Source organism: Podarcis tiliguerta (genome assembly GCF_965153285.1).
Source record: "Podarcis tiliguerta genome assembly, chromosome: 8".
NCBI classification, from domain to species: Eukaryota; Metazoa; Chordata; class Lepidosauria; order Squamata; family Lacertidae; genus Podarcis; species Podarcis tiliguerta.
Window position 1 is genome coordinate 76,346,935 of NC_139541.1, and position 27,626 is coordinate 76,374,560.

At 45.3% G+C, this 27,626-nt stretch overlaps 1 protein-coding gene across 10 annotated transcripts in view; it reads left to right on the forward strand.

Moving 5' to 3' along the window:
* Positions 1-26,237, forward strand: part of POU2F2 (POU class 2 homeobox 2) — a 110,283-nt gene extending 84,046 nt beyond the window's left edge. For 8 of the 10 annotated variants that reach the window (XM_083455198.1, XM_083455201.1, XM_083455202.1 and 5 more), the window contains 15 exons: positions 771-836; positions 2,903-2,937; positions 3,061-3,117; positions 5,986-6,105; positions 7,221-7,421; positions 8,817-8,922; positions 10,669-10,760; positions 11,945-12,106; positions 14,576-14,717; positions 15,653-15,801; positions 17,523-17,699; positions 18,782-18,848; positions 21,255-21,426; positions 21,738-21,811; positions 23,786-26,237. In XM_083455198.1, the coding sequence (XP_083311324.1) occupies positions 771-836; positions 2,903-2,937; positions 3,061-3,117; positions 5,986-6,105; positions 7,221-7,421; positions 8,817-8,922; positions 10,669-10,760; positions 11,945-12,106; positions 14,576-14,717; positions 15,653-15,801; positions 17,523-17,699; positions 18,782-18,848; positions 21,255-21,426; positions 21,738-21,811; positions 23,786-24,138 (1,973 nt within the window). In that variant the 3' untranslated portion in view covers positions 24,139-26,237. The remainder of the gene's footprint in view (positions 1-770; positions 837-2,902; positions 2,938-3,060; positions 3,118-5,985; positions 6,106-7,220; positions 7,422-8,816; positions 8,923-10,668; positions 10,761-11,944; positions 12,107-14,575; positions 14,718-15,652; positions 15,802-17,522; positions 17,700-18,781; positions 18,849-21,254; positions 21,427-21,737; positions 21,812-23,785) is intronic. The other 2 variants (XM_083455197.1, XM_083455195.1) reach the window with 2 other exon arrangements.
* Positions 26,238-27,626: the final 1,389 nt, after the last annotated feature.

Consider the following 27,626-nt stretch of genomic DNA (forward strand, 5'->3'; position numbering starts at 1 on the left):
TTGCTCAACAAAAAGTAAACTGCTTTTCAGTGTTGGCCACTGAAATGTCTTTCCATTATATTGGTCAAGATATAGTAAGACAGAGATGGGAATCTGCCAGAAGTTATTAGACTCCATTTTCCATCAGCTTTAGCCAGCAGTGCCAATGGTCAGCAGGGCCGGAAGCTCCAAAGGGTGGCACCACTGCCACTGTGCACCCACTGCATGCCACCTCCAGTTGCCCACAGGGCACACACTGCTGCTGGGTTACCTCTTCCTCCTCCTGTTCCTCTGCCACTGTGACTGTGTCCTCCCCACTGTTGCGTCTCCTCTTACACCGCCTGGAGGCAGCCTGGGGAATCTCTGGTTTGCTTGGCTGGCATCTGGTCTGCTGTGTAGGCTGTAGAGAGGTGGGGATAGATGTGGGGCTGGGCAGTAGATGCCCAGTGCTGATGAAGATCAGGAGGGAGTAGAAGAGGGGGGATAGCTCCAGGGCTTTTGCCTCAAGCAGCAAAACGACCTGGGCTGGCCTTAATGGTCAGGGATGATGAGTGATGGTATCCAATAACGCAGGAGAGCCACAGATTGCCCATCCCTGATCCAACTAGGCATATATTTTCAAATTCTATGTAATGTAAATGTTACTGTATTGATATTTAAATACTTTAGATTAGTATTTAGGTTCTGGGTGTTCTGCTCTTATTCCCCCCCACTGCCGCTTGGTGTACCATCACAATCTGATGTAGCGCTCACCCCCATTTTCCTTCCACCCTCTTTTCTCTCTCTCATAGAAGTAAGAATGTCTAAGCCCCTGGAGCTGGAGAAGGCGCGGCTGGAGCTGCAAGAGGAGCACACAGGTAGCAGTGCCTGGAGGGAAGGGATGGGAATTTATCCGTTCATTATAATTTTTATGAACTAGCAAAATACAGTGGTGCCCCGCAAGATGAATGCCTTGCAAGACGGAAAACCCGCAAGACGAAAGGGTTTTCCGTTTGCAGAGGCGCTTCGCAAGACGAATTTCCCTATGGGCTTGCTTCGCAAGACGAAAATTGACGAAAAATTTTGGGGGGTTTTCTGCTCCAAAACCCCTTTTTCTGAAGTGCTAAGCTGCTAAAAGCATTTTAGCAGCAAAACCGCTAATCCCTTAAGCCTAAAAAAGCCGTTTTTAGCCCTTAAAATGTCAATAGCGCTAATAGCGCTAATCCGCCAATGGGCTTGCTTCGCAAGACAAAAAAACCGCAAGACGAAAAGACTCGCGTAATGGATTCTTTTCGTCTTGCGAGGCACCACTGTATCTGTCATTGTGAGCTTTGAAAAGTGGGTGAGGGATGGGAGACTACTGTGATGTGCACAGTGATCTCTAGAGTGATCTCACCTCAGTACAGACTTCTGTGCTCCCCCATCACCCAACAACGGTGCCCAAAAGCCATTTTCCTTTGTCCCATAACCCCACAGTTGCAGGGAGACCATGCCTCAGCTTTCATTTGCATTGCTCTGTCCTGAGTTCCATTCTTTGGTCCTAATGGAATGTGACAAACCAAGAGGCTTAGAAACTAGCCTTCATATAATATATGAAAGACATGTTTTGTGATATGTACACTTCTTGTTTATTTTGTAAACTGCCCTGAGGTGATCATTTCCTCCTCCTCCTCCTTCTCCTTACTGTTATTGTAAAATAAATCCTCCCAATGTTCTGCATTTTAAAAAGTTTTTTGGACCCAATAAATTAGACTAAGCAATAGGTATGCAACTAAGGTAACAAATGATTTGCACTAGGAAGTTTTTAAATGAGTCTTAGTGAAGCAAATTTGGGGGAGAGGGGCAAAGTTAGGCATGATGAAAAATGGTCATGTGGGGTGTCTGGGGACTGAGAAGAGAAGCAGTGAGAAGTCCTGAAAGCGATTGTTTTAGGGGAGCAGACGGAATGAAGCAGAGAATAAATGGTAGAAGGAAGGCTGGGTGGGAAGAAGCAGCCAATGTTTGGTACATGGCCGTGCCACTTAACTGTTTAGTGGGCCAGCTTACCCCTTGGTAGAAAGAAGGGAAAGCACCAAATATCAGACAAAAAGTGGGGAGACCTCAGAGGTTTGCCTACCTCTATAAACATGCTACATGTACAGTCCATTAAACATTCAGAAAAAAAGCTTGTGTCTTTAGAATTTACTGCAAATATTACATACGAAACCACCTAGCCTTTATATTATAACAACTCATTTAAAAAATGTAATTAAGTCCCTTTCTTTAAAACCATACCAGCATTGTCCAAGACGCCAGAATTATAGTATGGGTTGCATATATATCTTGATTTTAGAGTGATCCTACACTTGGGCGCTGTGGGTCAAACCACAGAGCCTAGGACTTGCCGATCTGAAGGTCGGCGGTTTGAATCCCCGCGACGGGTGAGCTCCCGTTGCTCGGTACCTGCTCCTGCCAACCTAGCAGTTCAAAAGCACGTCAAAGTGCAATTAGATAAATAGGTACTGCTCTGTCGGGAAGGTAAACTGTGTTTCCGTGCGCTGCTCTGGTTCACCAGAAGCGGCTTAGTCATGCTGGCCACATGACCCGGAAGCTGTACGCCGGCTCCCTCGGCCAATAAAGCGAGATGAGCGCCGCAACCCCAGAGTCAGTCACGACTGGACCTAATGGTCAGGGGTCCCTTTACCTTTACACTTGGGCATGTGTGTTCATGCATGTACAGTACCATAAGAAACCCCATAGCCATGACTGAAATCCTGCAAACGACAGAGAAAGGCACAGGACCTGTGGGGAGAGGAGGAGAAGAAACAGGCATGGCAGGCTTGATGTGGCCTATGGGACTCCTATTTGGGAATGTAGGCCTTGGGAGGAGGGTTCAAGGAATGGGGATTATTGAAGCGATGGCTTTGAATGGAAGCTTTATGACAATGATCTCCTTTGCTTTCAGATACAGAAAGAAATGGACCTGACACAAACCACCAGGTGAGAAAAGGTGGCCAGAAGCTGGAGGTTTAAAGTAGTGGCACAAATGTTGTTGTGGCAGACAAGGGGCATGCTCTTAGTCTGTCCATGCTGACTTCCTTTTTCTCTCTTTGTCCCTTGCAGACCCAGCAGAGCAAACCTTCCCCGTTCTCCCCATCCCCAACCAGCACCGGCACCAAGGTAAGTGGCATCCTCTAGCCAACCCACTTGCAGCTTCCACTAGCACCACTGCAGAGGACAGACAATGTTTCTCTGCCAGTTCTCACCATACTCAAAAGGGAAGACAGTTCCCCATACATGCTTGTAATAACAGTGGTCTCTACCAGTAGGGACCATCTTCCAACAGTTTGCAGGGCTGCTTTTTTTATGCTTCTTTGTGCTCCCCGATATGGGGAACAAGGTTAAGTGTCCTCTAGATACCATCTATGGGGAATAAAAATGTCCCACCTCTCATCTGCAACCACCATAGCCAAGTCTAGGAGAATGGAGGTCAGAGAGGGAAGAAATCAGGTTGCAGGTTATAATATTAATGAGGAAATAGGAATCCAATTTTGCAGTGCCTCTGACTGTGGAACCTCTGAACTTTGGCACCCAAGCCACACTACCACTTCACAAGGAGGAGAGATTTGCTTGTTTTGTGAATGGATGTGTGTGTGTATGTAAAAATGTATATATATTAATAAATATATCAATAAATATATTTTAATAAATGTATATATATATTAATAGGTAAAAATAAAGGTAAAACATGTTAATAGTTAATAGGTGTGTTAATAGTTGTATGTGTGTATGTTCTGGAATGTGGACTCCAGCAGTTTCTAATGGAGGTAATGTGGACCTTGGCTCTGTGTCCTGCAATAATGCTTTATCATATGTCATGTGAAATAATAATAATAACATGGGTCAGTGGAAGCATTTGGGTGAAAAGGGAGGCTGAGGTACCTAGCTATGTTCACTAGCAGCTGCCACCAGAGGGAGCACCGCATCAATTTGCAGTGCCCTTCGTGAAGAGGGTAGCCGCATTCTGATCTTCACAGTGGTTTGGGAGGTGCAAATCAAGCCAGCTTGTATCAGAATTCAGAAAGAACAAATTCCTGAAGTATCCCTATTTATTATGATAGAGGTGTATAAAATTGTGCATGGTATGAAGAGAGTGGGTAAGAAACTCACCCCCCCATCATAATACTAGGACCTAGGGCCATCCAATAAAGCTACATGTTGGAAGTTTCAGGACAGACAAAAGGAAGTACTTTTTTTCACACAGCATGTATTTAAACCATGCAATTCACTACCAAAGATGTTGTGAAGGCTTCAAACTTAGCTGGCTTGAAAATGGGATTAGACAGATTCATAGAGGATAAGGCTACCAGCAGTGGCGGAGCTAGGGCATATGCGGAGCTAGGGCATAGCAGGGCATATACTGGGCGGGGCTAGCCACCTGCAGGGGCGGGGCTAGCCGCCAGGAGCGCTGACGAGTCTCGGGGGGGGGGAGGTGCTCTGGCAGCGGGAGCCTTTCATGATTAATACACCGATAAGTTTAGGCAATAGGTTTATTAGAGTGAAAAGAATTTGGAAAGGACAGGAAGTCAAGTTTACATTTCATTCTCCTTCTCAGTGCTCCTCCTTGATTCTCTGAAGACCAGTGGCCCAGAGGGCTGTTTAAATGCCTTTTTACAAAAAGGGTTTTCGAACGGCTTGTGCTGTGCTTTGAAATCCCAATAAGTGGGGCTGCAAAGGGTAACATGACCTGCCACCCATCTGTCAAATTTTGTCCAGCAGGGTTGGAGAGACAAGGATCCGACCCACTCGCCAGAAAACGTTCTCTACCTCTGTTTATCAGTGTGTTTATTTGTCTTAGTTGACAACTGTTTCCTCCAGATCTCCTGTGGCTCTCTAAATGCTGTACTGCAACTCCCATCATTCCATGCTAATGGGAGTTGGAGACCAAAGACATCTGAGGGCCACAGGTTCCCCATCCCTATTCCAGAAGCAGCTATGGTGGCTGTAGATGAGTGAATTCTAAGGAAAAGTATCATTTCTGCAGTGCCATGAAGTATTATTTACTACATTTCTATTCCAGTCTTCATTTGGAAATCAACTTACAGGTCCCTCAGGCTAGTCCTCCCATCAGGTCACTGACCTACCGGTACCTACTTAGCTTTAAAACTCTGGTTTTTTTTACAGCCCCTCTATATTTTCTGGTTAAACAAATGTTGCTGTGTTTGGAAGCACAACAGAAACCTGTAAAACCCACTTTGTCCCAGGACTGGAATCATGAAGTAATTCAATATCCCCCCCCCCCCCAGTTGATTGATTTCTGAGTAACTGAAGAAACTTTTTTTTTATTTTTCTGGTATAATATATAGCTGAGTGGAAGGTTGGGTGGGTCAGAACCGTGGGCAGCTTTGTACTTTTGTAATCAGTGTGGTAGAGACTCATGAATCAAGTTTGGTTTTGCGGGGGAATTCCCTGTGCCTCAGGCCCAGCAGCAAAACAGGAAGCCAACCGAGCAATGAGTCAGAGAGATAGCATCAACTTCCAGTTGTTGGGATTTTGGTGCTTGTGTTGCTCTTTGTCCCTCTAGCAAGTCGCTTGCAGCAGCAGAGTGAATTAAACACATGTAGGGCTGCTTACCTAGCATAATGTATTCAAGTTGCTGATTTTTTTGGTTTTCCTTGGTGTTGCTTAGCATCACCCAGCACCCTGGACAATGTTCCTCAGTTCCATTGGGCCATCATCCTCTCCCTGCAGTGACACAGATAGGACTCCGTATTTTCAATGGTAGCCTTAAAACCCGAACCTTTTGCGCTACCCTGTGAGAGCTACCCATTGCCATAGCTCTGCTTAAGCGCTTCTTCCAGGCTGGTAGCTCGGATGTTATGGGCACAGGAGAGGGGGTCAGGAAGCATGGAAGGAGGAGGAGGACAGCATCAAATTTATGTCTCAAACAAGCAATGTTGAGCTGCAACAGGAGCGGAAGGGTGTCTGTCGCACACAGCTGGAGAGAGAGTGGTAGTGATTCTCTTTCATCTTGTTTTCTCCCTCCAGATCAAAGCTGAAGACCCAACAGAAATTCCTCCAGCTCCAGCCCCAGTCCCGGCTCCCCCAGCTCAGCAGCCACACCTGCCCCAGGCCCAGCTTATGTTAGCTGGCAGCCAGCTGGCTGGGGTAAGTGGAAGGTCCTGTGGCCAGACACAGATTACGGAGTTTGGCTTAAGTGGCCCAGGGGGTGGCAGGGAGGTGGATACAAACAAAGGGCTGTTTCCATGACCAGTTTTCTAACAACTGAAAGTCCTGAACTCAAGAAGCCAACGTTCATTATGTAAAAAGCATGGTTATTATTTGATGGGAAGCTCCTCTCTTTCCATAAAGTTGTTTCATAGATTATGTAGTAACAAATCCAGGTTTGTAAGTATGCAGATTAGAGAGAGAGAGAGTGTGTGTCTTCTGACAAGCACACTGTATGTGTTTATTATTTAGGTGTGCACTTGGAAAAAATAGTTAAAGAAATCATGTACTAAAAGGCCTGTGGTATCAGTTAATGATTCAAAATAGTTTAAGGGAAATAGAGGGTTGATAGGAAGATGGTAGCTGGGGAGGCATGGCTTCCTGGCACTCTGGGGTGGACACTGAAGGATGATGAAAAGGAAATGATGATTTTGAAATCTCACCCCTCTCCTCTCCTCTGAATGTGGTAGGTAGAGGCCTGGGGAAGTAGACATTTCTCCAGTGCAGGTGTGGCTTGTGGAGGGGCTTAGATGGAAACTAAATTCTCATTCTGCATTGCCCTAGCAAAATTCTGCTTATACCTTCCTCATATAAGCAGTAAGGGACCCAGAATGGCGTTGTGTGTTCATCAGCATTTCTCAGTAATGTGAGAAGCTTAGGTTTGTCCACTCCATTCCTCCTCCTGTGCCTTTCCCAGTGACTAAGGAGAAATTCAACACACACAGGATTTCCTGCCCCTGAACATAACGTGGAAGAACAACAGGCTTAGTGAAATTGTCCTATTGTGTTGAATTATAAGCACAGGCACTGCTGTCAGGAAAGAAGTTGACAACCAAGAGGAATATATTGCTTGGCTCTCTGCTTGCTGGGGCTCTTGCTGATGCGCTGGGTGGGAGAAGGACCCAACTAACCAGCTTCTTCCTTCTCTCTGCCTGGTTGATTTCTCCTCCTTCCCTTTTTCGCCTCTACTCCCCCTTTGCCTGGTCACCCCCTCCTGGCCTGCCATTTGCTATGCTGCCCTTGGTACACCTCTTCTCTGCCTTCCACCAACCCAGCTTACGGCCCTGATGCCTGCCCAACAGCAGCTGCTTCTGCAGCAGGCCCAAGCGCAGCTCCTGGCAGCCGCCGTGCAGCAGTCCAATGCCGCAGCTGCCGCAGCCTCCTCTCAGCAGCCTGGGGCCGAGCTGACGGCGCCACAGAACCAGCCCCAGACGCCACAGCTTGCCCTGTCGCAGCCAATCCAGCTCACTGCACAGGTAAGGGCTTGTGCACGGGAGGCTCAGCTTGCCGGGGGTCTGGCCAGAATGGGTTGCCCAGCATTACACGCTCACCACCACACAGAGAACAGGGCAGAAGTCAAAGCATATGACAGGCTGCTCATGCAGACGTGGCCTGATCCACGGGTGGCATCCATCTGTCTCAGGAGACAATGGAGGGGTGCGCCTTTCTGGGCGAGGTCAAACTGTTGGAAAGTTGCAGTGCCTGCTGTGGCTCTAGAGACCGATGCGGGAGAGACATGTTTTGTTGCAGCTGGGACAGGTGAAGGCGTTCAGTTATGCTGCTGCAGGTGCGCTGCGGCATTTCTTCTCTTATGTAGGGATGTGCATAGAAACTAGGAGAGGATGTGTTCGTTAGATATTATCCTTCGGGAGTTCAGCAGGGTACATCCCTTTGTCGGCCAAAAATAAGGAACCTGTTGATAGGTTAGCTTTAACCTTTAGTTTTAGTAATCCAGGATGCTTTATTGCAGACTGTATTTCCTGTTATTTCCCCCTTTTCTCCCTTAAAAACAATAGACACGCCTGTTATGTACTGAGTTGAATAGGATCCAAACTGCAGCAGTCTGATTGGTCCTAGAACAATAGGATCCAAATTGCAGCAGTCTGATTGGTCCTAGAACAATGCAGCAGTATGATTGGTTGGCAGGAACCACCCAATCATGCTCCAGATATAAGTGAATCCACAACCTGATTGGCTTACAGTAGAATTCCAGAATTAGCCAATCATGTGCAGCCCATTGTGTAAATAATGTATATAAAGCAGATACTTTGAGGGGACTTTCATTCATTCCTCCTCACCACTATGAGCTAAATAAAGAGCATGAAATCACTTTGCGACTCTGATTATATTTCAACGCCAAACAGTCTTCTTATAAGTAAATATAGATTTACTTGCTCAGTTTCACAATAGCAGTCTTGAGGCAGGCTGAAAATGTAGTTGCAGACATATACAGTAGTTTAGATCAAAACGGAGTTTGAGCTGTGACTCAGATTCAGCACTCAGATTCAGATTCATCCCTAGTCACTGATGAGGCATCGAAGAGAAGAGAAGAGAGAGATTGGCGATCAGGAATCAAAGAAAGAGCAGGCTGGGAACGTGACCGGCTTATATAGACTGTGCCCCTTTTACCTGGCAGTACACAGTGGAAGTGGCTCTCACAGGGGGGATTTTCTGTAGACCCTGTGAGATCCAACTTCCTCTGTGTGTGCCTTTCTAGCAAACACACATTACCACTCTCCACAACAGACCCTAGTCAACAGTAGGAGAATCCTCAACACCTTCACTGGACTGCAGTCCCCAGCATTAAACTGGCATAAATTTGCATGGTAGATATACCCACACTCTTCCTCCCACTCACTTCTCTGTTCTAGGACATCCAGCAGCTGCTCCAGCTCCAGCAGTTAGTCCTCGTCCCAGGGCACCACCTCCAGCCGCCTGCACAGTTCCTGCTGCCACAGGCCCAGCAGGGACAGCAAGGTAAGAATGGCTTGTGTGTGAAAAAGAGACTGCATAGGCCACACTCCGCTTCTCCTGGCAAAAGGGTGCAACGAGCCGTTGTTTTTCCGCTGTAAGCTGCAAATGAAATTGCCATTGACTTTATGCCCTGATGGGGGGAAAGCTCAGTGAAGTGCTCTTTCCCAACAACTTTTGAGATGTATAAGAAAAACATTCTAAAATGTTGTGATAAGTCTGAAAAATAAAACATTGGCACAGGATGAAAAGACAGCAGCATTTGAAAGTCAGCGCTATAATACTCTTTCATAGAAGTGCAGTGGCATGAATATTTTAATATTTAAAAATGGTTCTAAAAGCATTTTCAGTGTTAATTAAAACATTTTTTAAAACAACAACAATGTAATGAAATGATGCTGACTAGAAAATAATAATAGTGAAGGTGAAATGGCAATAGGTTCAGCTGCTTTAGGCAGCAGATGCCAAAACCAGATGGAAAAGAAAATGAAAGAGTAATAGTACTACGGTGATTTACACCTGTAAAAATTCCACTAGTGTTTATTCTTCTTATTATTAATAATAATTTTAATAACAACAACTTGGGATTTTTTGTAGTCTGCCGAAAACCAGAAGCAGCAGCACAGAGAAGACACAGGGGGGAGACAATGAGTTAATGATGTCATGTAGATGCCCTATAAAAAGGGAGTGAACCAAGTGTGAGGATAGTAAGCACCTAGTGTGGAAGCACTGTAAGGCAGGGATGGGGAATCTGTGCCCTCCCCCCTCCAGATGCTCTTCGATCTGCCAAACTACAGCCAGTGCGGCCAATGGTCAGGAATGGTGGACGTAGTCCAGCAACATCTGAAGGACCACACATTCCTCATCCCTGCTGTAAGCCTTGGACAAAAACAAACAAACCAGAGTTCACTGTCAGCCTACATCTACTTACCCCACCCTCATCAAGCCCAGGTCTACCAGGAATTATGTTCAGGTGATAAAATCATGTGTCTGAATATTTTCAAAGTACTGTTCCCTCACCACAGAATTCCCCGTTTGTTCCCCCCATTCTGGAATGAAGAGGCAGATTAGGGAACTGGAGAAATCTGTTCCACTTTGCCTCAGCATAAAGCATTTTATTTTCTCAAATTAGAATCTTGTGCTGGATGGTAGGGGTGAGACGATTTGCCAATTTCGCTTCCTCTCGGTTTTTCATTTTTCCAATCTTAAGTTTCCACACCAGTTTGCGATTAAAAAAAAGAAAGTCCTCATGAAAATTCCATCAACATTTTTTGTACGGATTTATGAATCTTAGTGCAAAATAACCTAGCTGGAGAACTGCGTTGCAGAATTTGGAGAAGTATGAATTTCAACAAATGGCTGTGTTCCAGTTTACACTTTATTTCAGAAAGTGTGAATTAAATAGGCTCACCTTCAAATTCCTCCCCAGTCTGCAAGACTGCAAAGACAAACAACTGTGAAGAATAGAAAAAACACATTTTCTAAATGCTGCAGTGTCCAGCTTGGCTTTTTTCTTGTCTGCACATTTTCAGCAGTAGCTGCCATTGCGAATTTTTATTTTCTCTTCAGCCAATGAGGAGTAGGATTTTACTTCGCTTAAATAACAACAGTGGAGGTTTTTAGGGGTCTGAAGAATGGCACCAAATTGGCAGATTTTTATTCCGGGTTTGATCAGTAACTTTCTACACGGTGGAATAAGGTGGTGCTTGATTTTGCGAAGCTGAGCTGTTCACTACATCTTTTCCCTCACAGGGCTGCTCCCGACACCAAATCTCTTTCAGCTACCTCAGCAAAACCCAGGGAGCCTCCTGCCGAACCAGCCTCGTGCAGGACTCCCAGCACAGGTGAGTGCGTAAAATACTCAGTGGGAATCCAGAGATTGCCAGCCTTGGTCTGGCAGTCTCATTCTTCATCTTTTAATGCTGTACTCTGCTCCAGAATATCTTGCTTTGAAGAAAAGACTGTTTCACCACAGTTAACGCAATGCAATGATCATTTTGTCAGACCCTTGAAGGCAGTGGCGATCAGGAATTTGTTTACAGTGGTGCCCCGCAAGATGAATGCCTCGCAAGACGGAAAACCCGCTAGACAAAAGGGTTTTCCGTTTTTCAATGTGCTTCGCAGGACGAATTTCTCTATGGGCTTGCTTCGCAAGATGAAAATGTCTTGCGATTCTTGAGATTTTTTTTCGCTCCCCACCCCCTTTTTCTAAGGCGCTAAGCTGCTAATAGCCTTTTAGCAGCTAATCCGCTAATCCCTTAAGCCTTTAATAGCCGCTAATAGCCGCTAAACCGCTAATAGTGCTAATCCGCTAATCCACTAATAGGGTTGCTTCGCAAGACGAAAAAACCGCTAGACGAAGAGACTCGCGGAACGGATTAATTTCGTCTTGCGAGGCACCACTGTATTTGTTTAGTACATTTACACCCCTTCCATTATGGAACTTCATGGTGGTGTGCATGGAGAGGGGGTCCTTTCCCACTCAGTCTTCCAACCAGGCACTGATCAGACCTCTAGACCTGCTTAGCTTCAGCATGGTGGCTCTGTATCCTGTGCCCTGGGACTATGAGGGTTGTGATCACTCATCTCACCTTTGCTTCTGCTTAAACAATTTTCCAGGTATTGTTTCAAAGACTTGCAGAAATGTCTGACCAGAGCCAACAATGGGATAAAAGTAATATGGTAATATGGACACCACCTGGGAAGCAGTGTCTTTTTGTCCCACTGCTTGGCCCGGGAGGCAGGGAGGGGAAAACCACTCTTTAGTGTTCAACTGAAGCACACAACAAGTTGGGTTTTCTCCAGATTTGCTCCAGTTTGGAGCTAGAGTGCAGTGTTTCCCTGGGAAAGGAGTGAGCCAGGCAGAAGACCATTTGGTCCCATGCTTTCTAGGCACGGGACTGGTAGAAGTGTGGATGAGCCCTAAGCTGTTTCTCTGAGGTCTTGTTCATACAGTATTCTTTGCCTTCTGTTCAGTGCTTTCGTGCATCTTGGTTCAGCATTTCTGTGTCTTCTTTTCGCTCCCCAGCAAGTGACTCGGCCTGGCCTCCCCGAGTCCCACCTCACTCACTCACAGCCGCCCAAATGCCTGGAGACCCCTTCACACCCTGAGGAGCCCAGCGACTTGGAGGAGCTGGAGCAGTTTGCCCGCACCTTCAAGCAGCGGCGTATCAAGCTGGGCTTCACACAGGTACAGGCCAAGGTGTCTGGCTTCGGCTAGTCCATGATGGAAGAGTGGGATGTTGTTGGTTTCCTTTAGGGGGCTGTGCCAGATGTTGCCCTGTGAACATTTTCACTGTGAAATAATAATTATTATTTTCTCCCCCCCCCCAAGATCTTTATTGAAACTTAACATGTATACATAATAACCAAAATTCCCAATGATTCCCTCACATAAAATATAATATCTAAATTACAACAGCTACTTAATTATACACATAATTATAAAACCCACCACCCACCCTCTACTTCCCTCCACAGCAATTCGACTTCTTTATATTTCTTTCTACCTTTTCCCCTTGCATTCTATAATAAATTATTTTTGTTACATTCTGATTTTTCCTTCTTTATTGGTTTTGTTATTGCTTACATTTTCCCCCCTAAGCCTATTAGCATGTCATTTTTAGAACAATATTTTGACATATAATCTTTGAAATACTTCCACTCTCCATTCTTAACTTTTGATTTGATTGGTATCTTATAATTGAAGTTAATTTTGCCAATTCTATATACAGTGGTGCCCCGCAAGACGAATGCCTCGCAAGACGGAAAACCCGCTAGACGAAAGGGTTTTCCTTTTTGGAGGTGCTTTGCAAAACGAATTTCCTATGGGCTTTCTTCGCAAGACGAAAATGTCTTGCGATTCCTGGGGGTTTTTTTCCGCTCCCCACCCCCTTTTTCTAAGGCACTAAGCTGCTAATAGCCTTTTAGCAGCTAATCCGCTAATCCCTTAAGCCTTTAATAGCCGCTAATAGCCGCTAAACCTCTAATAGCGCTAATCCGCTAATGGGGTTGCTTCGCAAGACGAAAAAACCGCTAGACAAAGAGACTCACGGAACGGATTCTTTTTGTCTTGCGAGGCACCACTGTACTCAATTTACAAACATTTTCGCTGTGAAATTATTGTTCCGTTTATTAAATTTCTATACCGTCCTCCATCCAAGGACCGCAGGACGGTTTACAACATAAAAACACAAGAACACATAACATAGTAACAGACGAAAACAAGAACGACTCTCCTCTCAGTTTAAAATGCCTTCAATTAGCCGAAGGCCTGGGAGAAGAGGAATGCTTTTGCCTGGCATCTGAAGATATGTAACGAAGGTGCCAAGCAAGCCTCTCTGGGGACAGCATTCCACAAGCGGGGAGCCAATGCAGATAAGGCCTGTTCTCCTGTTGTCACCCTCTGGAGCTATTGTGGAGGAGGCACACAAAGAATCATAGAATTGTAGAGTTAGAAGGGATCCCAAGGGTCATCTAGTCCAACCGCCTGCAATGCAGGAAAGAAGAACCTCGGATCATGATCCAGGTCCAGGTTGGTTCATATGAAAGAAGCATCAGGGATTGAGGCGGCAATGTTCCCTGGGGGGGGGGGGGAGAAGACTAAGGTCACATCCAGATGACCTGTTTATTGAACATTCATTCCAATTTGTTTGCCCAAAGTTTGTGGGGTGGTTAGGCTTTAGTTGAGATTCCTGCATTGCAGGGGGTTGGACAAGAGGATCCTTGGGAGCCCCTTCCAACTCTACAATTCTATGATTCAGTGATTCAGTGATTCATTCTTCATTGTTCCCAGGGAGCCTAGATCATGTTGATCTTTTGAAGCGGTGGTCATGTATCACCAAATCACATTTAATTGTGCAACCTAATCTTGCCTGAATGTGATGGAATTGAAAATAGTGACATTCTGGAAGTGCCCCAAACATACATAGAATTGAGAGCAGCTCTAGAAAGAACATTCCCCATGTTTGTTGCCATAAACACAACCTTCTCTTTGGGATCAACCTGAGGAGAGGCAGGGATCAAGCCAGTTTGAATACATAGCCTTAAGTATAGCATAGCATAGCATAGCATAGCATAGCATAGCATAGCATAGCATAGCATAGCATTGTTTTTATTTTATTTTATTTTATTTTATTTACAGGCTTTTTTACTACTTTTAGCCAAAAATGCCTCTCTAAGCAGTTTATAAGCATCCACAGTACAAAACCAGTAATATTTTAAAGAACTTTTAACAGTAGAAATACATTATAAAACAGTGGGTTGTATTCAGCAATTAGACCCACTGAAATCAGTGGACTTTAGTTAGTCTTGTATTTTAGTGGGTCTATTCAGAGTATGATGCAACCCGTTATCAGTAATGCAATAAAACTGAAGAGGAATAAAATCAGCCAGCCAACTAAAAATTCCATAATCTAAAACACCTGGGCAAATGAAAAAGGTTTTAAGCATGTATCAAAGAGAAGAAAATGTTGGTGTCACCTGTAGCTCCCTGAGGGGAGTGTTCTACAATTGAGGCACCCTCTGATGTTTATACATGGTGTATTTCTGTTAGAGATGGAACTTGGAGAAGGGCCTTCTCTGATGATCTTAATGCCCTGGCAGGTTGTATACTCTCGGTAACAGCTTCTCTCCCCACCTCTGTCTCTCTCCTCCACAGGGTGATGTGGGGCTGGCCATGGGGAAGCTTTATGGGAATGACTTCAGCCAGACCACCATCTCGCGCTTTGAGGCACTCAATCTCAGCTTTAAGAACATGTGCAAACTCAAACCTCTACTGGAGAAATGGCTCAATGACGCTGGTAAGTGGAGAGGAGGAAGCGAGCAGGAAGAAGCTGAGGTCTGCTGGAGGACGGGTTAAGGCCTCTTAGAGGCAAAAATAAAAGAGCTTTTGGGGGTGGGTGGGAACAGGCAATTAGAAGGAAGGTGGAGCTCAAGATCTGACATATTTTCTGCTGAGGAAGCTAAGCCCTGATTGAGTTGGTGGACAGGAAATATGTGGAAATGAGCAAGTGTGAGGGCTGGCGAGAGCATAACGGAATAGAAAAGACTGACTTCATTATCTAAGAATGGTCCCCACATGTCTGGCTTAATGCAGGTGTCAGATAGGCCTGAACAGGCCTTTGGGGAGCTGGTGGGTGGGCAGGGGCCCAAGCCTCCAATGACAGAGGGAGAGAATGCTAACTTCAGGCCTTGAGGAAAATTCACCTTATGGGCTCAAAGTTCTGCAGGTTACTTCCCAGTAAGGCAGAGCATGGGCAAGTATTTCCTCATTTGCTTAAACAGCATATATATTCAACTTTAAAATTGCCCCTTGACGGCTACTAAGATAGATGTTCAAAGGTTTTGATTTTTGAGCTGAGAAACTACTGTTCCACAGGCTGCTTAGAAGCCAATCCAGTATGAACTCTCTAAAGCAGGACTCCAACATAGCCCCCTCCAGATGTTGCTAAACTCCCAGCCAGCATGAACAGTGGCCACAGATTGTGGGAGTTGTAGTCTCAACAACATCTGGAGGGCGCCATCTCTAAAGTCACAAGGAGATGGCAGAGAGGCAAGGGAGTGGTGTCACTTCTCAAGGCAAGCAAGTGGAAACTAGGCCCAGTAGAGGGAAGGATGAAGACAGCGGAACTGGATCAAGCCACAGAACAGAGGTGACACACCAGGTGGGGTGCTGTATACTGGGTGATGATGTTTCCAAGGCGACTAAATGGCTCCCCCACACGTCATGTTTCAGAGACAATGTCTGTGGACTCCACACTTCCCAGCCCCAACCAGCTAAGCAGTCCCAACATGGGCTTTGATGGGCTGCCAGGCCGGCGCCGCAAGAAACGGACCAGCATTGAGACCAATGTCCGCTTCGCATTGGAAAAAAGCTTTCTCGCGGTGAGGCATTTCCCATTGTCCAGCCCCCCCCCCCCCCCCCCACGTACCTAAAGAGTGATATGGAAAAGCCAGGTTTCAAATTCCTGTTCTCCTGCGAAACTCTGACCTCGGCTAGTACGGTTCCTCACCGAACCCACATCTCAAGGCTGCTGTAAGGACAGAAGCAGATAAGACCATGCATGGGCCACCCCGGTTTTATTCTCAGGAAGTGTGTGACATATAAGGAAATGAATTAAGACAAAATTAAGCAATTTTACAATGTGTTCATTTAGATTGTATATCACGTCCCAAGGCTTTCAGCAACTTTTCCTTATCTCTAGTTCTTCATGGGGAAAAGCTGTTGGGGAAAATGGCCAATCTTACTGCCCTTGGCAACAATTGCAAGAAAATCAGGGGTTATGCCAGGGAATGGGAATCTGAGGAACCAAGGCAAGGGTGGGGAACCGTTTTCAAAGTAAGGGCCACATTCCTTTCTGGGCAACCTTCCAAGGGCCATGTTAGTGGTGGCCTTTGGGTGGGGCCAAAGGCAAAAGTGAGTGAGGCAATCAATGTACATAGTAAACCTTTGCACAGTAGGCAAGTTTCCATACACACCTCTCTAACCTCAACCCAGACAAACAAGAGGCATTATCTGAGTTCAGGACTCATTCCTGCTGGGCAAAAAAACACTTGTGAGAATCGAGGCCAGCTATGCATGGGGCCTGGAGAAAGGAGGCATAGCCAGAGAGAGTGACATGGAGCCTCACATTCGGTGCTTGATTCTGAGGTTTCTCATCCCTGGGCCAGGCATGAGTCAGAATCAAAGAAAACACGAGAGCCAGGAAATCCACTTTGCTCTGGCAAACTCCTGACCCAAACAGGAAGCCCTCTATAGCTCTTCCTATTTAGGAGGGCCCAATGGCCATCCTAGTAAGAGCTTGAGAAGACTTCATTGCCCTACCTAGAAGGTGCTCCAAACTGCTGCTCTGGTGGCTCACACAGAGCCAAAGGCTCCTGGTTTTTAGCCCAGGTAATTAATGACACTCCTATTTTACAACAAAGGGGAAAACAAGGCTGAGAGAGTATGACTTGCCCAAAGTCTTTATGCCGGTCTTTGGCTGAGCTACCACTCGAACCCAGGTCTCCCAAATGAATGGCTGACTCTCTTCTCATTTGATTGCAGCTGATAGAAGTGTGTACACACCATACATTTAAAGCACATTACTTCCCCCAGAGAATCCTGGCAGCCACAGTTTACCCTTCACAGCACTACAGTTCCGAGGATTCTTGAAAAACCATGTGCTTTAAATGTGTATTTAAATGCAAGGTGTGTTCACAGCCTAGGTGTGTGTTCTGGGTTGTTTTTTAAGTTCATTTAACCCTCTTGCATTTAACTGATAGGTCAGCTTAAATCTTACTGGTTGTCAGAAGCAAAGGCAGGGAAATTCTCAACAGGATGACGTTTTGTCATGTACTGTGTACCAGAAAGAGCAGAGAAAGTGACACAGAGCAGCAGCAGTTCTGTGCCTCATCCTTCCTAGTTTCGTCCGCTGCCTGTATTTCAGGTTCACGTGATAGTTTGGCAGCAGACCTAACGTTCTTTAGAATGAGTAGAACAGCCCCCTACATGTTTCTATGATTTGTTTTGTTTTGTGTTCCTGTTGGGACTCTATGCCATGACTTGCCCCAATGTCACACCATCCTGTCCCCCCCCCCTTCCAACACCTTCCCCCAAACTGCAGAACCAGAAGCCTACCTCAGAGGAGATTCTACTTATTGCCGAGCAACTGAACATGGAGAAGGAGGTGATTCGCGTCTGGTTCTGCAACCGCCGCCAGAAAGAGAAGCGGATTAACCCTTGCAGCTCTGCTCCCATGTTGCCTGCCCAGGGCAAGCCTCCTGGCTACAGCCCTCACATGGTACGTTCCTACACACGTTCACTCCCCCCCCGCCCCCCTGCCCCAGCACAAAACTCCATGGAATATGCCTGTATGGAACATGCCTTTTGTGCTGTGCAGGTGAGGGCCTCTTGCAGATACCATCTTATCAGGGTGTCCATTCTGCACAATAGTTGAATTTGGCCTTTAGAGCTTATTTATTTCAGTAAAATTATATGCTACTTGTTTTTTTGTACCCCTCAAAGCACTTTACAAAAAAGCAATAATATTTATCGCTTTTAAAAAAAAGATAACAGCAACTGTTTAAAACTTTCAAAAAATTTAAACCAGTGATGTGCTAAAATAATAGTGACAGGTGTTGTGGTACCTACCTGTTAAATATTGGACAGGTGCTAGCTCTGTTTGTCTTTTTGGCACCTGCTGAAGACTTTCCTCTTCCAGCAAGCCTTTTAATTAGCGGCCTTTATCCAAGTCTGCATATGTGTCAGGATTATTTCTAAGATGACTTAATAGTGCTACTTTTTCTGAATTTGCTGCCCTGGGCTCCTTTCAGAGAATAGACACTTAATAAAATTTAATACATATATGTATTATTTTCCTCTGCACTGCACATTTAATCATACACTTAGCTTCACAGTTTGGAGTGTGAACCCCACCCCCACTACTTCCCCCTTATGGACAATGCCTACATTACTTGCCCCCCCCCCATATGATACAAAGCTTTCTTCCTTGATATATCCTTTTACATGATGCATAGATTGTTCTCATACAAAACTCTGCCTACCTACCTGGTCTTCTTTCACCGCAACTTCACTGAGCTTGCATTTACTAATCCACTTACCACCCCATTTGATAAAACCATACATGGTACAAACTTTCCAGGTCCCTAGGCTTCTTACCTTAACTTCCTCAAATAATGTACATTCCTATTGCTCACATTACAGAATTTGTGTCTAACATACTTCAATCGTTCATGAGTGTCGCCCCAGCCTGGTCTGCTAGTTGCATCTTAGATATGATCCCCAGTCAGGGGAGAAAGGTCTTTATGTGGATTTTATCCATTGTGTCTCTGACAGTCCGTTTCTCTGCTGCATCTCCTCCAGGTGACCAGCCCAGGCACCGGCACAAGTCTGCCCCTCTCCCAGGCTTCCAGTAGTCTGAGCACAACAGGTAGTTGTCATTTGGTGACGCATTCCCTTCTCCCTGGGACCCCCTTTCCCCTTTCCTTTGCCTCCTTCTAGCACAGCTGTCCAGTGGTGGGCTGCTGAGAGCTCAAGGTATTGAGGTTGTGGGAATGACACAAGAGCAGTCTGTTGGGTTATGAGTGAGAATGATGTTAGACTTCCAAAGGCCCAAGCGCTTTTGAGGACCCACTCTCAGCACTTGCAAAATGCTTACAGTCATTCAAAGCACCTGCTGCCTCCATTGCCACCTCCTTGCCCAGCCCTTACCTGTATACCTTACCTTGGCACAGCAAGAGGTGGCAATGGCAGAGAAGGCAGCAGGTGCTCCAGAGGCCTCAGGAGAGCATGTTTCCATGCCAGGGAAGAACTGGGACTACCAGGTAAGAAAATGCTGCTGTGGGCATATTATTCACTTGAGATGATGGGACTAGTTGTCCCAGTCCCATACCTGGTGTGGAAACAGGGCAACACTCTTGTGCTCTCCTTTTAGCTCTGCAAAACTTAACTTCTTGCCACATGCTTAAGGGGACTTGGAAGCAAGACGTGGAGTGCTGGTGAGGTCAAAAAGAGCGCAATAAAGTTGTGCTTTGCTCCCTCTGCTGCTACCACATACCCCACACACTGGGAAATTGCCTCCGAATTGTGATGACCTGGCACTTGTAATGCCCCTGGCAATGCTATGGCAGATGCAGACATAGAATTGTGTTGAACTTGGTGAGATCTGCAGCCTGGATTCTGGGGTGATGCTCCAATGTTCAGGTGATGGCAGTTGTATTGTCTGGTTACACCACAGCATAAAACCAATGCGAAACTGTCCAACCCGAGCTAGTGCTGATGTATTCAATGACGTGTTAGCGCATGAATATGTGCAACAACATCCAACAATAACTTTTTTTTTCTTTTAATGAAAAACATTCTTAGGAGGCTGCAATTTTGAGCAGGCAAATGACATGTGACAAGGAGGATCTTAACTATTTGTGTGATGGCTTTTTTTAATGCTAAAAAGCATATGCGCTTAGCTGGCTTAGCTCTCCATAGCGCTCCCAATGTGTTTACCCCTGCAAATTCTCATCTGGCATTCTGCAGAGGGAAAAGCTGCTTTGGAAAACTGTCCAACTGTCCCAATTATTTGAATGAAATACAGAGGGCTTATTCACACTTCCCTTTTGCCCCACTCTTTGCAGACACAGGTCTATGCTTAAAAGGTCAGTGCCTCTGGATCTTTCTCTGCGAAAACCTGCTCTTTAGCACTTTTCTAAAGCAAACACCAATTTGGGTTTTCTGCAGATTTACATTTACCCCGATTGAGCGTTAAAGAGCAGGTTTTTGCAGAAAAAGCTTTGCAGCAAAAAGAAGGGTGTGTGCGCTTGCTTGGACACAGAGTTTTAAAGTGCGTGGAGAGTGTGGATAAGCCCTAAGCCACAAGCCATGGTTATACAAATTACATACAGCTTGAACTCTCCTGCTTTGCTCTTCTCTTCCTCCAGTGGGAAACAATCTATGGAGTTGTTGGCTTAGGGCAGGACCTGAGTGCAACAGCACTACTCCCCACTTGTGATTCAGAGGTATACTGCCTTCAGTACTGGACTGGTATGGGGGCAGACCATGATGGTGGCTTCACCCGGTGGTATATCGCAGGTGAAACTGACGCCACTCCTGAATTCCTCTGCTACCAGTGCCACTTTCAACATTGGGCCGCTGGTAGCAGAGGGACAGGAGCAGCGGCGGTTTCACCTGCAATATACTGCCAGGTGAGGCTGCTATTACTCCGCCTTTCATACCACAGAGGGAGGAGTGAGCTGTATTGCCAGGCCAATACAGCTTGTTCCTCCCTTGGCTTCTTTAAACCTGTCCCCAGCTGAGCGAGCCCCAATGCTTCGCGCACAAGCTGGAGAAGCATAGGGCTTGCTCAGCTGGGGGGGCTGGCAGGAGCAGTTTAATGCTCAGCTGGGGGGGGGGAGATTTCCCATCCCCCAGCTGAGCCTCGCAAAAAAGCCTCACAAACAAGTTGTCAAGGCGCTGGGGTGAAAGCGTCTCTGCTCCCGTGGTGAGAACTGCGGCAGTTTCGCCCCACGCCTCACGGTATCCAGTAGTAGCAAGATCTAAATTTTAATTACGTGCTCTGCAAAGATGTACTTAGTTTTGTTTTGACTCTGAACATTCGGGGAACGAGATGTCACACTGAGCCTCAGAGGAACTTGGAAACATGTAGAGATCTTGCATTTCTGTGTGCCTCCGAAGTTCAGCATGCCGTTAGGCGGATGCCCTCTCGGGGGAGAGGCAGAGCTGGTGCAGCTCCCAATAATGGTTGGCTACCATGCCTGTGGGCTCCTGCTTCTGACCACCAGCCTTGGCAACTCTCCTTCACTTTCTTTGCTCTTCTTTTGGACAGTTACTACCTTGTCCCCCACAGTCTGCTCCCTGACCCCCAGTCGGACAGCGGTGGGAGCAGGGGGCACCACCCTCAACTCGGTCACGCCACCCCCAAGCAACAGCACAAACCCCAGCCCCCAGAGCAGCAGTCACCCAGCTATCAGCTTGCAAGGCCTGAATCCCAGTACGGGGTAAGTGGTGTGGGAGAGAAAGGTCTTTGGGGGGGGGGTTCAGCTTCCTCAATGGTTGGACTGTGGGAGAAGAGGTTTGATCCTGGCTAGGCTCACACCATTAGAGGGAGGGGGCCTTGGCGGACAGAACCCAAACAGTGCAGGAATTAGAACTCGCCTGAAATAATAGACTCTCCATAAAACAATGTCCACACGTCATTTTAAGCTACCTTCTGGACCCATTTTGAACAGGTGATTGCGGGGGTGGGGGCACTCTAGTGTTTGCACTGTAGATCCCCAACTTTAACCTGCTGCCTCTGGTTTGATTTCAGAAGCACAGTGCTAGGGGTGAATGCAGGGTTAAACCCAGCGCTAATGGCCACCAACCCGCTGGCCACCATACAAGGTTTGTGAAAAAGAAGATCAGACATGATGTCATCACTGCCATTTGCTCCACTGGCCTGTCTGTACAAGACTCTGTGTGTGTGTGTGTGTGTGTGTGTGTGAGAGAGAGAGAGAGAGAGAGAGAGAGAGAGAAGCAAAAAGTGTGTGTATGTGAACATATACACACAGAAAGAATACATAAACCCGAAACACAGCCATTCTTCAAAACTGATTACGTATTAGGAGAAATTCACACTAAAATATTGGTGAATTTTTTATGAGGATTTCTTTTTAAAATTAAATCACAAACTAATGTGGAGAGCTGAATTTAAGATTGGGAAAATGAGAGACAGAGAAATTGACATATTCACTCATTCCTATTCTCAACAGGTGGCAGCATTGAGCCAACCATGAATTTCTCTGCCCACTTCTTTCAGTTGTCTGCTCACTGAGGTCATCATATGGCACAGGGTCTGTGATGTAAAACTCGGTGTCCAAGGCTGAAGTCCATCATCCTGTTCCCCACAGTGACCAGCCAGAAATCACACTTGTAGAAGTGCCTAAAACCAGCCTGTAAAACTGGTTACCCACCATGCCCAATGCAGTCATACACAATGGATTATCAGAGACTCATTGAAACCAGTTTTTAATACCTGCTTGGAACTACAAAAATGGGATTGTCAAGTCCATGGTGCATCACTGGTGTGCCTGTGTTTTGCCTTGATGGGTCACAGATTGAGCAGATAAAGCTGTCTTGCCCTGAATCAAACCCCTGGTCTGTCTAGCCCAGGGTTGTCTATTCAACAGCAGCTCCAATAGGATTCAAACAGGGTTCTTTCAACCCTGAGATCCTTTTAGATGGAGATGCAGGGCATTGAATCTGTGCCCTTCTGTAGGCAAGGCATGCGTTCTACCACTGAGTTAGGGCCCATCCCCATGTGCAGGCCTGTCTTTAAAAACGCCTCCCCCTCTGATTTCAAGCACGAAATATTTGAGTCTAGGTGAAAGTGTATGTGAGCTGCTGTGCAAATGTCGTGCGGATGCGCATATGTGCAACAGGTCAGTGGAGTCCCTCAGAACCTCCTCTCATTCCTGTTGAGGTCTCTTCTCCATCCCATCCCTTAGCTTACCTATGGTAGAAAGCATCCTACTTCATAACATCCGTCTGTAACATTGCACCTGCTAATCATCTGTGCTCACCCTTCTCTCCACACACCATGTGTCCTTTTCTATGTGAAACGTGCTGGGGAGGGGGGAGGAGACAGCGATGTGGAGCTGTGGTTGGGAGCAGGTGCCATTTGAACTGCGGCTGTGCTGAAATGTGCTGCTGCCATTTTGTCATGGTGTGGGGCCTTGGAGGCTCCTGAGAAAAGATGACCCCCGCATCAACACATCAAGAGGAGAGTCACAGAGCTAATGCAGTTCCTCTGGGCCCATTGCATGCTGAAGGCTGGGATAGCTCAGTCGGAAGAACAGGAGACCCTTAGTCTCAGGGTTGTGGGTTTGAACCCCACGTTGGGCAAAAGAGTCCTGCATTGCAGGGGTGTTATGTACTGAGTTTAATAGGATCCAAAAGGCAGCAGTCTGATTGGTCCTAGAACAATAGGATTCAGAATGCAGCAGTCTGATTGGCCCTAGAACAATAGGATTCAGGATGCAGCAATCTAACTGGTCCTAGAACAATAGGATTCAGAATGCAGCAGTCTGATTGGTCCTAGAACAATAGGATTCAGAATGCAGCAGTCTGATTGGTCCTAGAACAATAGGGTCCAGAATGCAGCAGTCTGATTGGTCCACAGGAGGCACCCAATCCAGCTCCAGGTGGAAGTGAATCTGCAACCTCCTAGTATATTTCAAAGGGGTTAGACTAGATGACCCCCGTGGTCCCTTCCAACTCTACGCTTCTACGTTTCGACGATTCTGTGACCAGAAGCTCTGGCATCATGCTGGCACACATGCGCCCTAACCGCTGTTCTTTCCCCCTCCTCCTTTGCAGCATTGGCCAGTGGTGGAAGCCTGCCAATTACCAGCCTTGATGCCAGTGGTAACTTGGTCTTCAGTACCAGCGGAGGCACGACTGGAAGCCAGAGCATTGTGACTTCGTCGCTCTTCCTCAACCATGCAGGCCTGCCCTTGCTGAGTGCTGCCCCGGGAGGCGTGGGGCTGGTGTCGGCGGCGGCTGCTGCTGTGGCTGCCTCCATGCCCAGCAAGTCGCCCACCCTGACCTCCTCCTCTTCTTCCTCCTCCTCCTCCTCCTCCTGTTCCTCATGCAGCTCCTCCAGCGAAGTGGCGCAGACTCTGGGGCAGGCTGGTCCCGGATCCACCGAGCCGGATGCCAAGACGGAATGAGGGCTGCGGGGGGAGCATCCTCCCCGCCTTCTCGACACGTGGGGGTAGTAAGGAGCGGACGTACAAACCGACGAGTGAAACCAAAAAAATATATAAAACCAAACAAAGAATTGTCAGCAACAGCCAAACGAAAACCAACCAAAAAATAACCCAAAGCAACCAAACAAGCAAAGCAAAAAGGGACAAAGGAAGAAACCAAAAAGAATTCCCCAAACTTTTTTTTAACTTTTTTTCCTTTTTTCTTTTTCCCCTCCGATGTTCAGGACAAAATGCCTTGCAAAAGGTGACTTTGTCAATATGTTTGCTTGAATTATTTTCATTGATTTCTCTTTATTTCTTATTCACTTGTTTCCTGGACAGTTTCAGAAAGGAAACAAATAAATGGGGATCAGTTGTTCTTTTTTTTTTTTTTTTTTTTGTAAGAAAAAGAAAAAAAGAAAAAACACATTTAAAATCCTTAAGGGGAAAATGAATCTCACACCAAAAATCACCAGTCCTAGCTTCACCCAAAGCTTTTTACAGACTTTTCTAACTTCTGTGTCTGGTCGAATGTCTTTCAAAACTCTTATTTATTCTTATTTATTCTTTTACTTTTCTTTGGGATCCAGAAAGGGTTGGACAGGGTGGGGGTATATTGGTTTAATTTCAGGATCTTGCTATAAATATTTTCCTTTTCATTTTTTAAAATGCTAAAATAATATCCTTTTCTGCTGTGTTTTTTGGAACAAACTTTATAGTTTAGAGGGATTCTCATGAGATACGAAGGCTAGGATTTTCAAAAGGCAATAATGAGAATTAGGTACCAACTTCCCATGATGGTTTCCTAACTGATGTCCTGCAATGATGATTATTGTTATTCTTTTGCATCTCTGCTTCTACCTGACTCAGCCTTGCAATGAACTAAAAAAAAACACCCGAGAACCTCTAGACCACAGCATCCTTTGACCAGCTTGCTAATCAATGCATTCCTACATATATAGCCATTTCTGGCTTGAAATGAGAGCTGGTGGTGGTGGGGAAATTGCTCCCTGTCTAGTTCCTTACCTCTGATTCTGATTCATCATAAGGCCAGAGTATCTACTGCCTGGGTGAGAACTCTGTGCCCCTTCCGAGGTTGCTGTACTACATATCCCATCATCCCTGAGCATTGGCCATGCTTGCCGGGGCTGATGGGAGCTGGAGTCCAGGAACATTTGGAAGGCCACAGTTTCCCCATCGTGGTCTAGTGTATCGAATGCAGATGGAGGAACCTAGGCATTGCCCTCTCCCTGTTACCCCACCGAGGACGGAATGAATTGAATCCATTCTGGAGTAAGCTTATTAGTAACACCTGGGTTACTCACAGGGTACAAAATGTAAATACTCATGTCTTTGCAAGACAAGAAGCCTTATTGAAAGTCTCAGCCTTCAACTGTTTCAGGATGGGCAGCACTAAACGTGTACGTTTTGTTTTATCGGCTTTTTCTTTCTTTCAATTTTTCTGTAGCTTTTCTTTTCTAAATTGATTTTTGCCTGAGGTTAGTATCAGGGGTTATTTTTCTGAAAACAGGGGATGTGTAATTTTTATTCTTATTCTTTTTATTTTTATAACTCTGTTCTGAAAAAAATAATAATACTCATATTCCAGTGCCTGACAAAAACCAAAACAAAACAAAAAAAACGGGAATTTCAGCATTCTTTACATTTTCCAGAAAAAAACCAAAAATTGATAGACATCACTACAGAAAACAACAAGATGAAGACCACTGGGGAATAAAAATGAAACCACAGAAGAGGGATAAAAATCCCCCCTTTTATGTGGCTCACAGAGACTCGGAGGCGAGAGACAAAACTTTTAACCAAAAAGAACCAACCAAGTGAACAAAGGAAGCGTACAACAAAAAAAAACCCACCACACAAAAAACTTTTAATTGAAGAAGAAAGGATGAAAAAAATACGTGGGAATAAATGGGAAATCTTTACTTTCTCTGGTTAGACAAATGGCTCAACCGTCTTTCTCTGTCCTGAAAAAAAAAAATACCTCATGGAAAGGTGCGTTGAGAAGCCAAGATTTTATAAGTGGCAAAGAGACAAAATAAATAAAAGTAAAACGAACCAAATCAATGGAAGTTGGGAGGGTGAGATCAGAGGATCCTGAAACTTCCTCCCAGAAGTCTAGAAAGCTTTAAAAATGGCTTCTCAAAACGCTCTTTTTATTTTTTTGTTTTTAAACTTTTGTTTTGTACATTTTTTGTTGGTTTCCTTTATTTTATTTTTTAAAAAACTGGTTGGTTTGGGATTTTATTTCTAAATGTGTTTGAGGGGTGTGTTTTTTTTAGTCAATGTTTTGGGGGCTCTTTGAATGTTCGTCTTTTACTTTCAACTCCTGCGAACCAAAGTCTTGCTGTTGCAGAGAAGGAAGTTAGCCATGGCATACTGCGATCTGGTAGAAAACAAAAAACCAAACAAAAGGACAGAGTGGAAAAAAAAGATAAACAAGCAAACAAACAAAAAAAAGAACTTTGAAACCTTTCTTAAAGGGAAAAAAAACCCTCGACCTCATTTTATCTCCTGCTTTTGCTGTGTTATAGCGTTCAGGTGGGTTTGAGATAACAAAAGAAAAAAAAATACTGTGAAACTTTCCAAAAATGAAACAAACAAACAAAAAACAGGAAACACCTAGTTTTAAAAGACTTGAAAAAAAAGTTTTTCATCCCATTATGTGCGTGAGTGAGAGAGAACCAGCGAGTATTTATCTGTCTCTTTTAAGATTCCAATCATGCTATTATGGTGGACATCTGGGGAAAAAAGAAGGAAAAACATTTTGGGAGTCCAATTTCTCTCTCTCTCTCTCTCATGTGCTACTGAACGTGTTACTAGGTGGAATGTAACTGTTTTAGTGATATTTGTTACTCTTTTTCTTTCTTTTTTTCTTTTTTGGGGAAAAAAAATTCTTTTGGGGGGTATCTTCTATTTTTTTTTTATAGAGAAAATTCTATGTTCCGCTTTATCGCTTCTTACTGTATTAAAAAAAAAAGACAAAAAAACAAACAAACGCTAAAGGTTTGCAACAAAAAAAAGATAAAAAAGGGTAAAAAAACTAAACAAAAAATCAACAAAAAAAGAAACAAAAACCAAAACGTGTTTTTTTAAAAAAATTGATTCTAGACCAAAAATGACCCTATCTCCATGTGCGGAGCTGAGCGGTGGGTGAATGGCATGGAGGGGAAACAGCCAAGATATATAGGGCAAGCAAAGGGTGATGGAAAGTTGGAAAGGTTGCTTAGAACCTGGAGAGAGGCGTTTCCTTTTTCAGAGAGTTGAAAGGGGAATGACAAGAGTGGTGATGTGGGCTTTCTTCCCTCTCTCTGCCTTCAAAAACCAGCCGGCTGTTTGACCAGAGGCAATAGTGGGGCAAGAGAAACAGAGTGAGTGATGCTCCCTGTCTCAAATCACTTTCAACTCTTTTTTAAAAAACAACAACAACGACCGGCTCTCTCCAGTTTTAG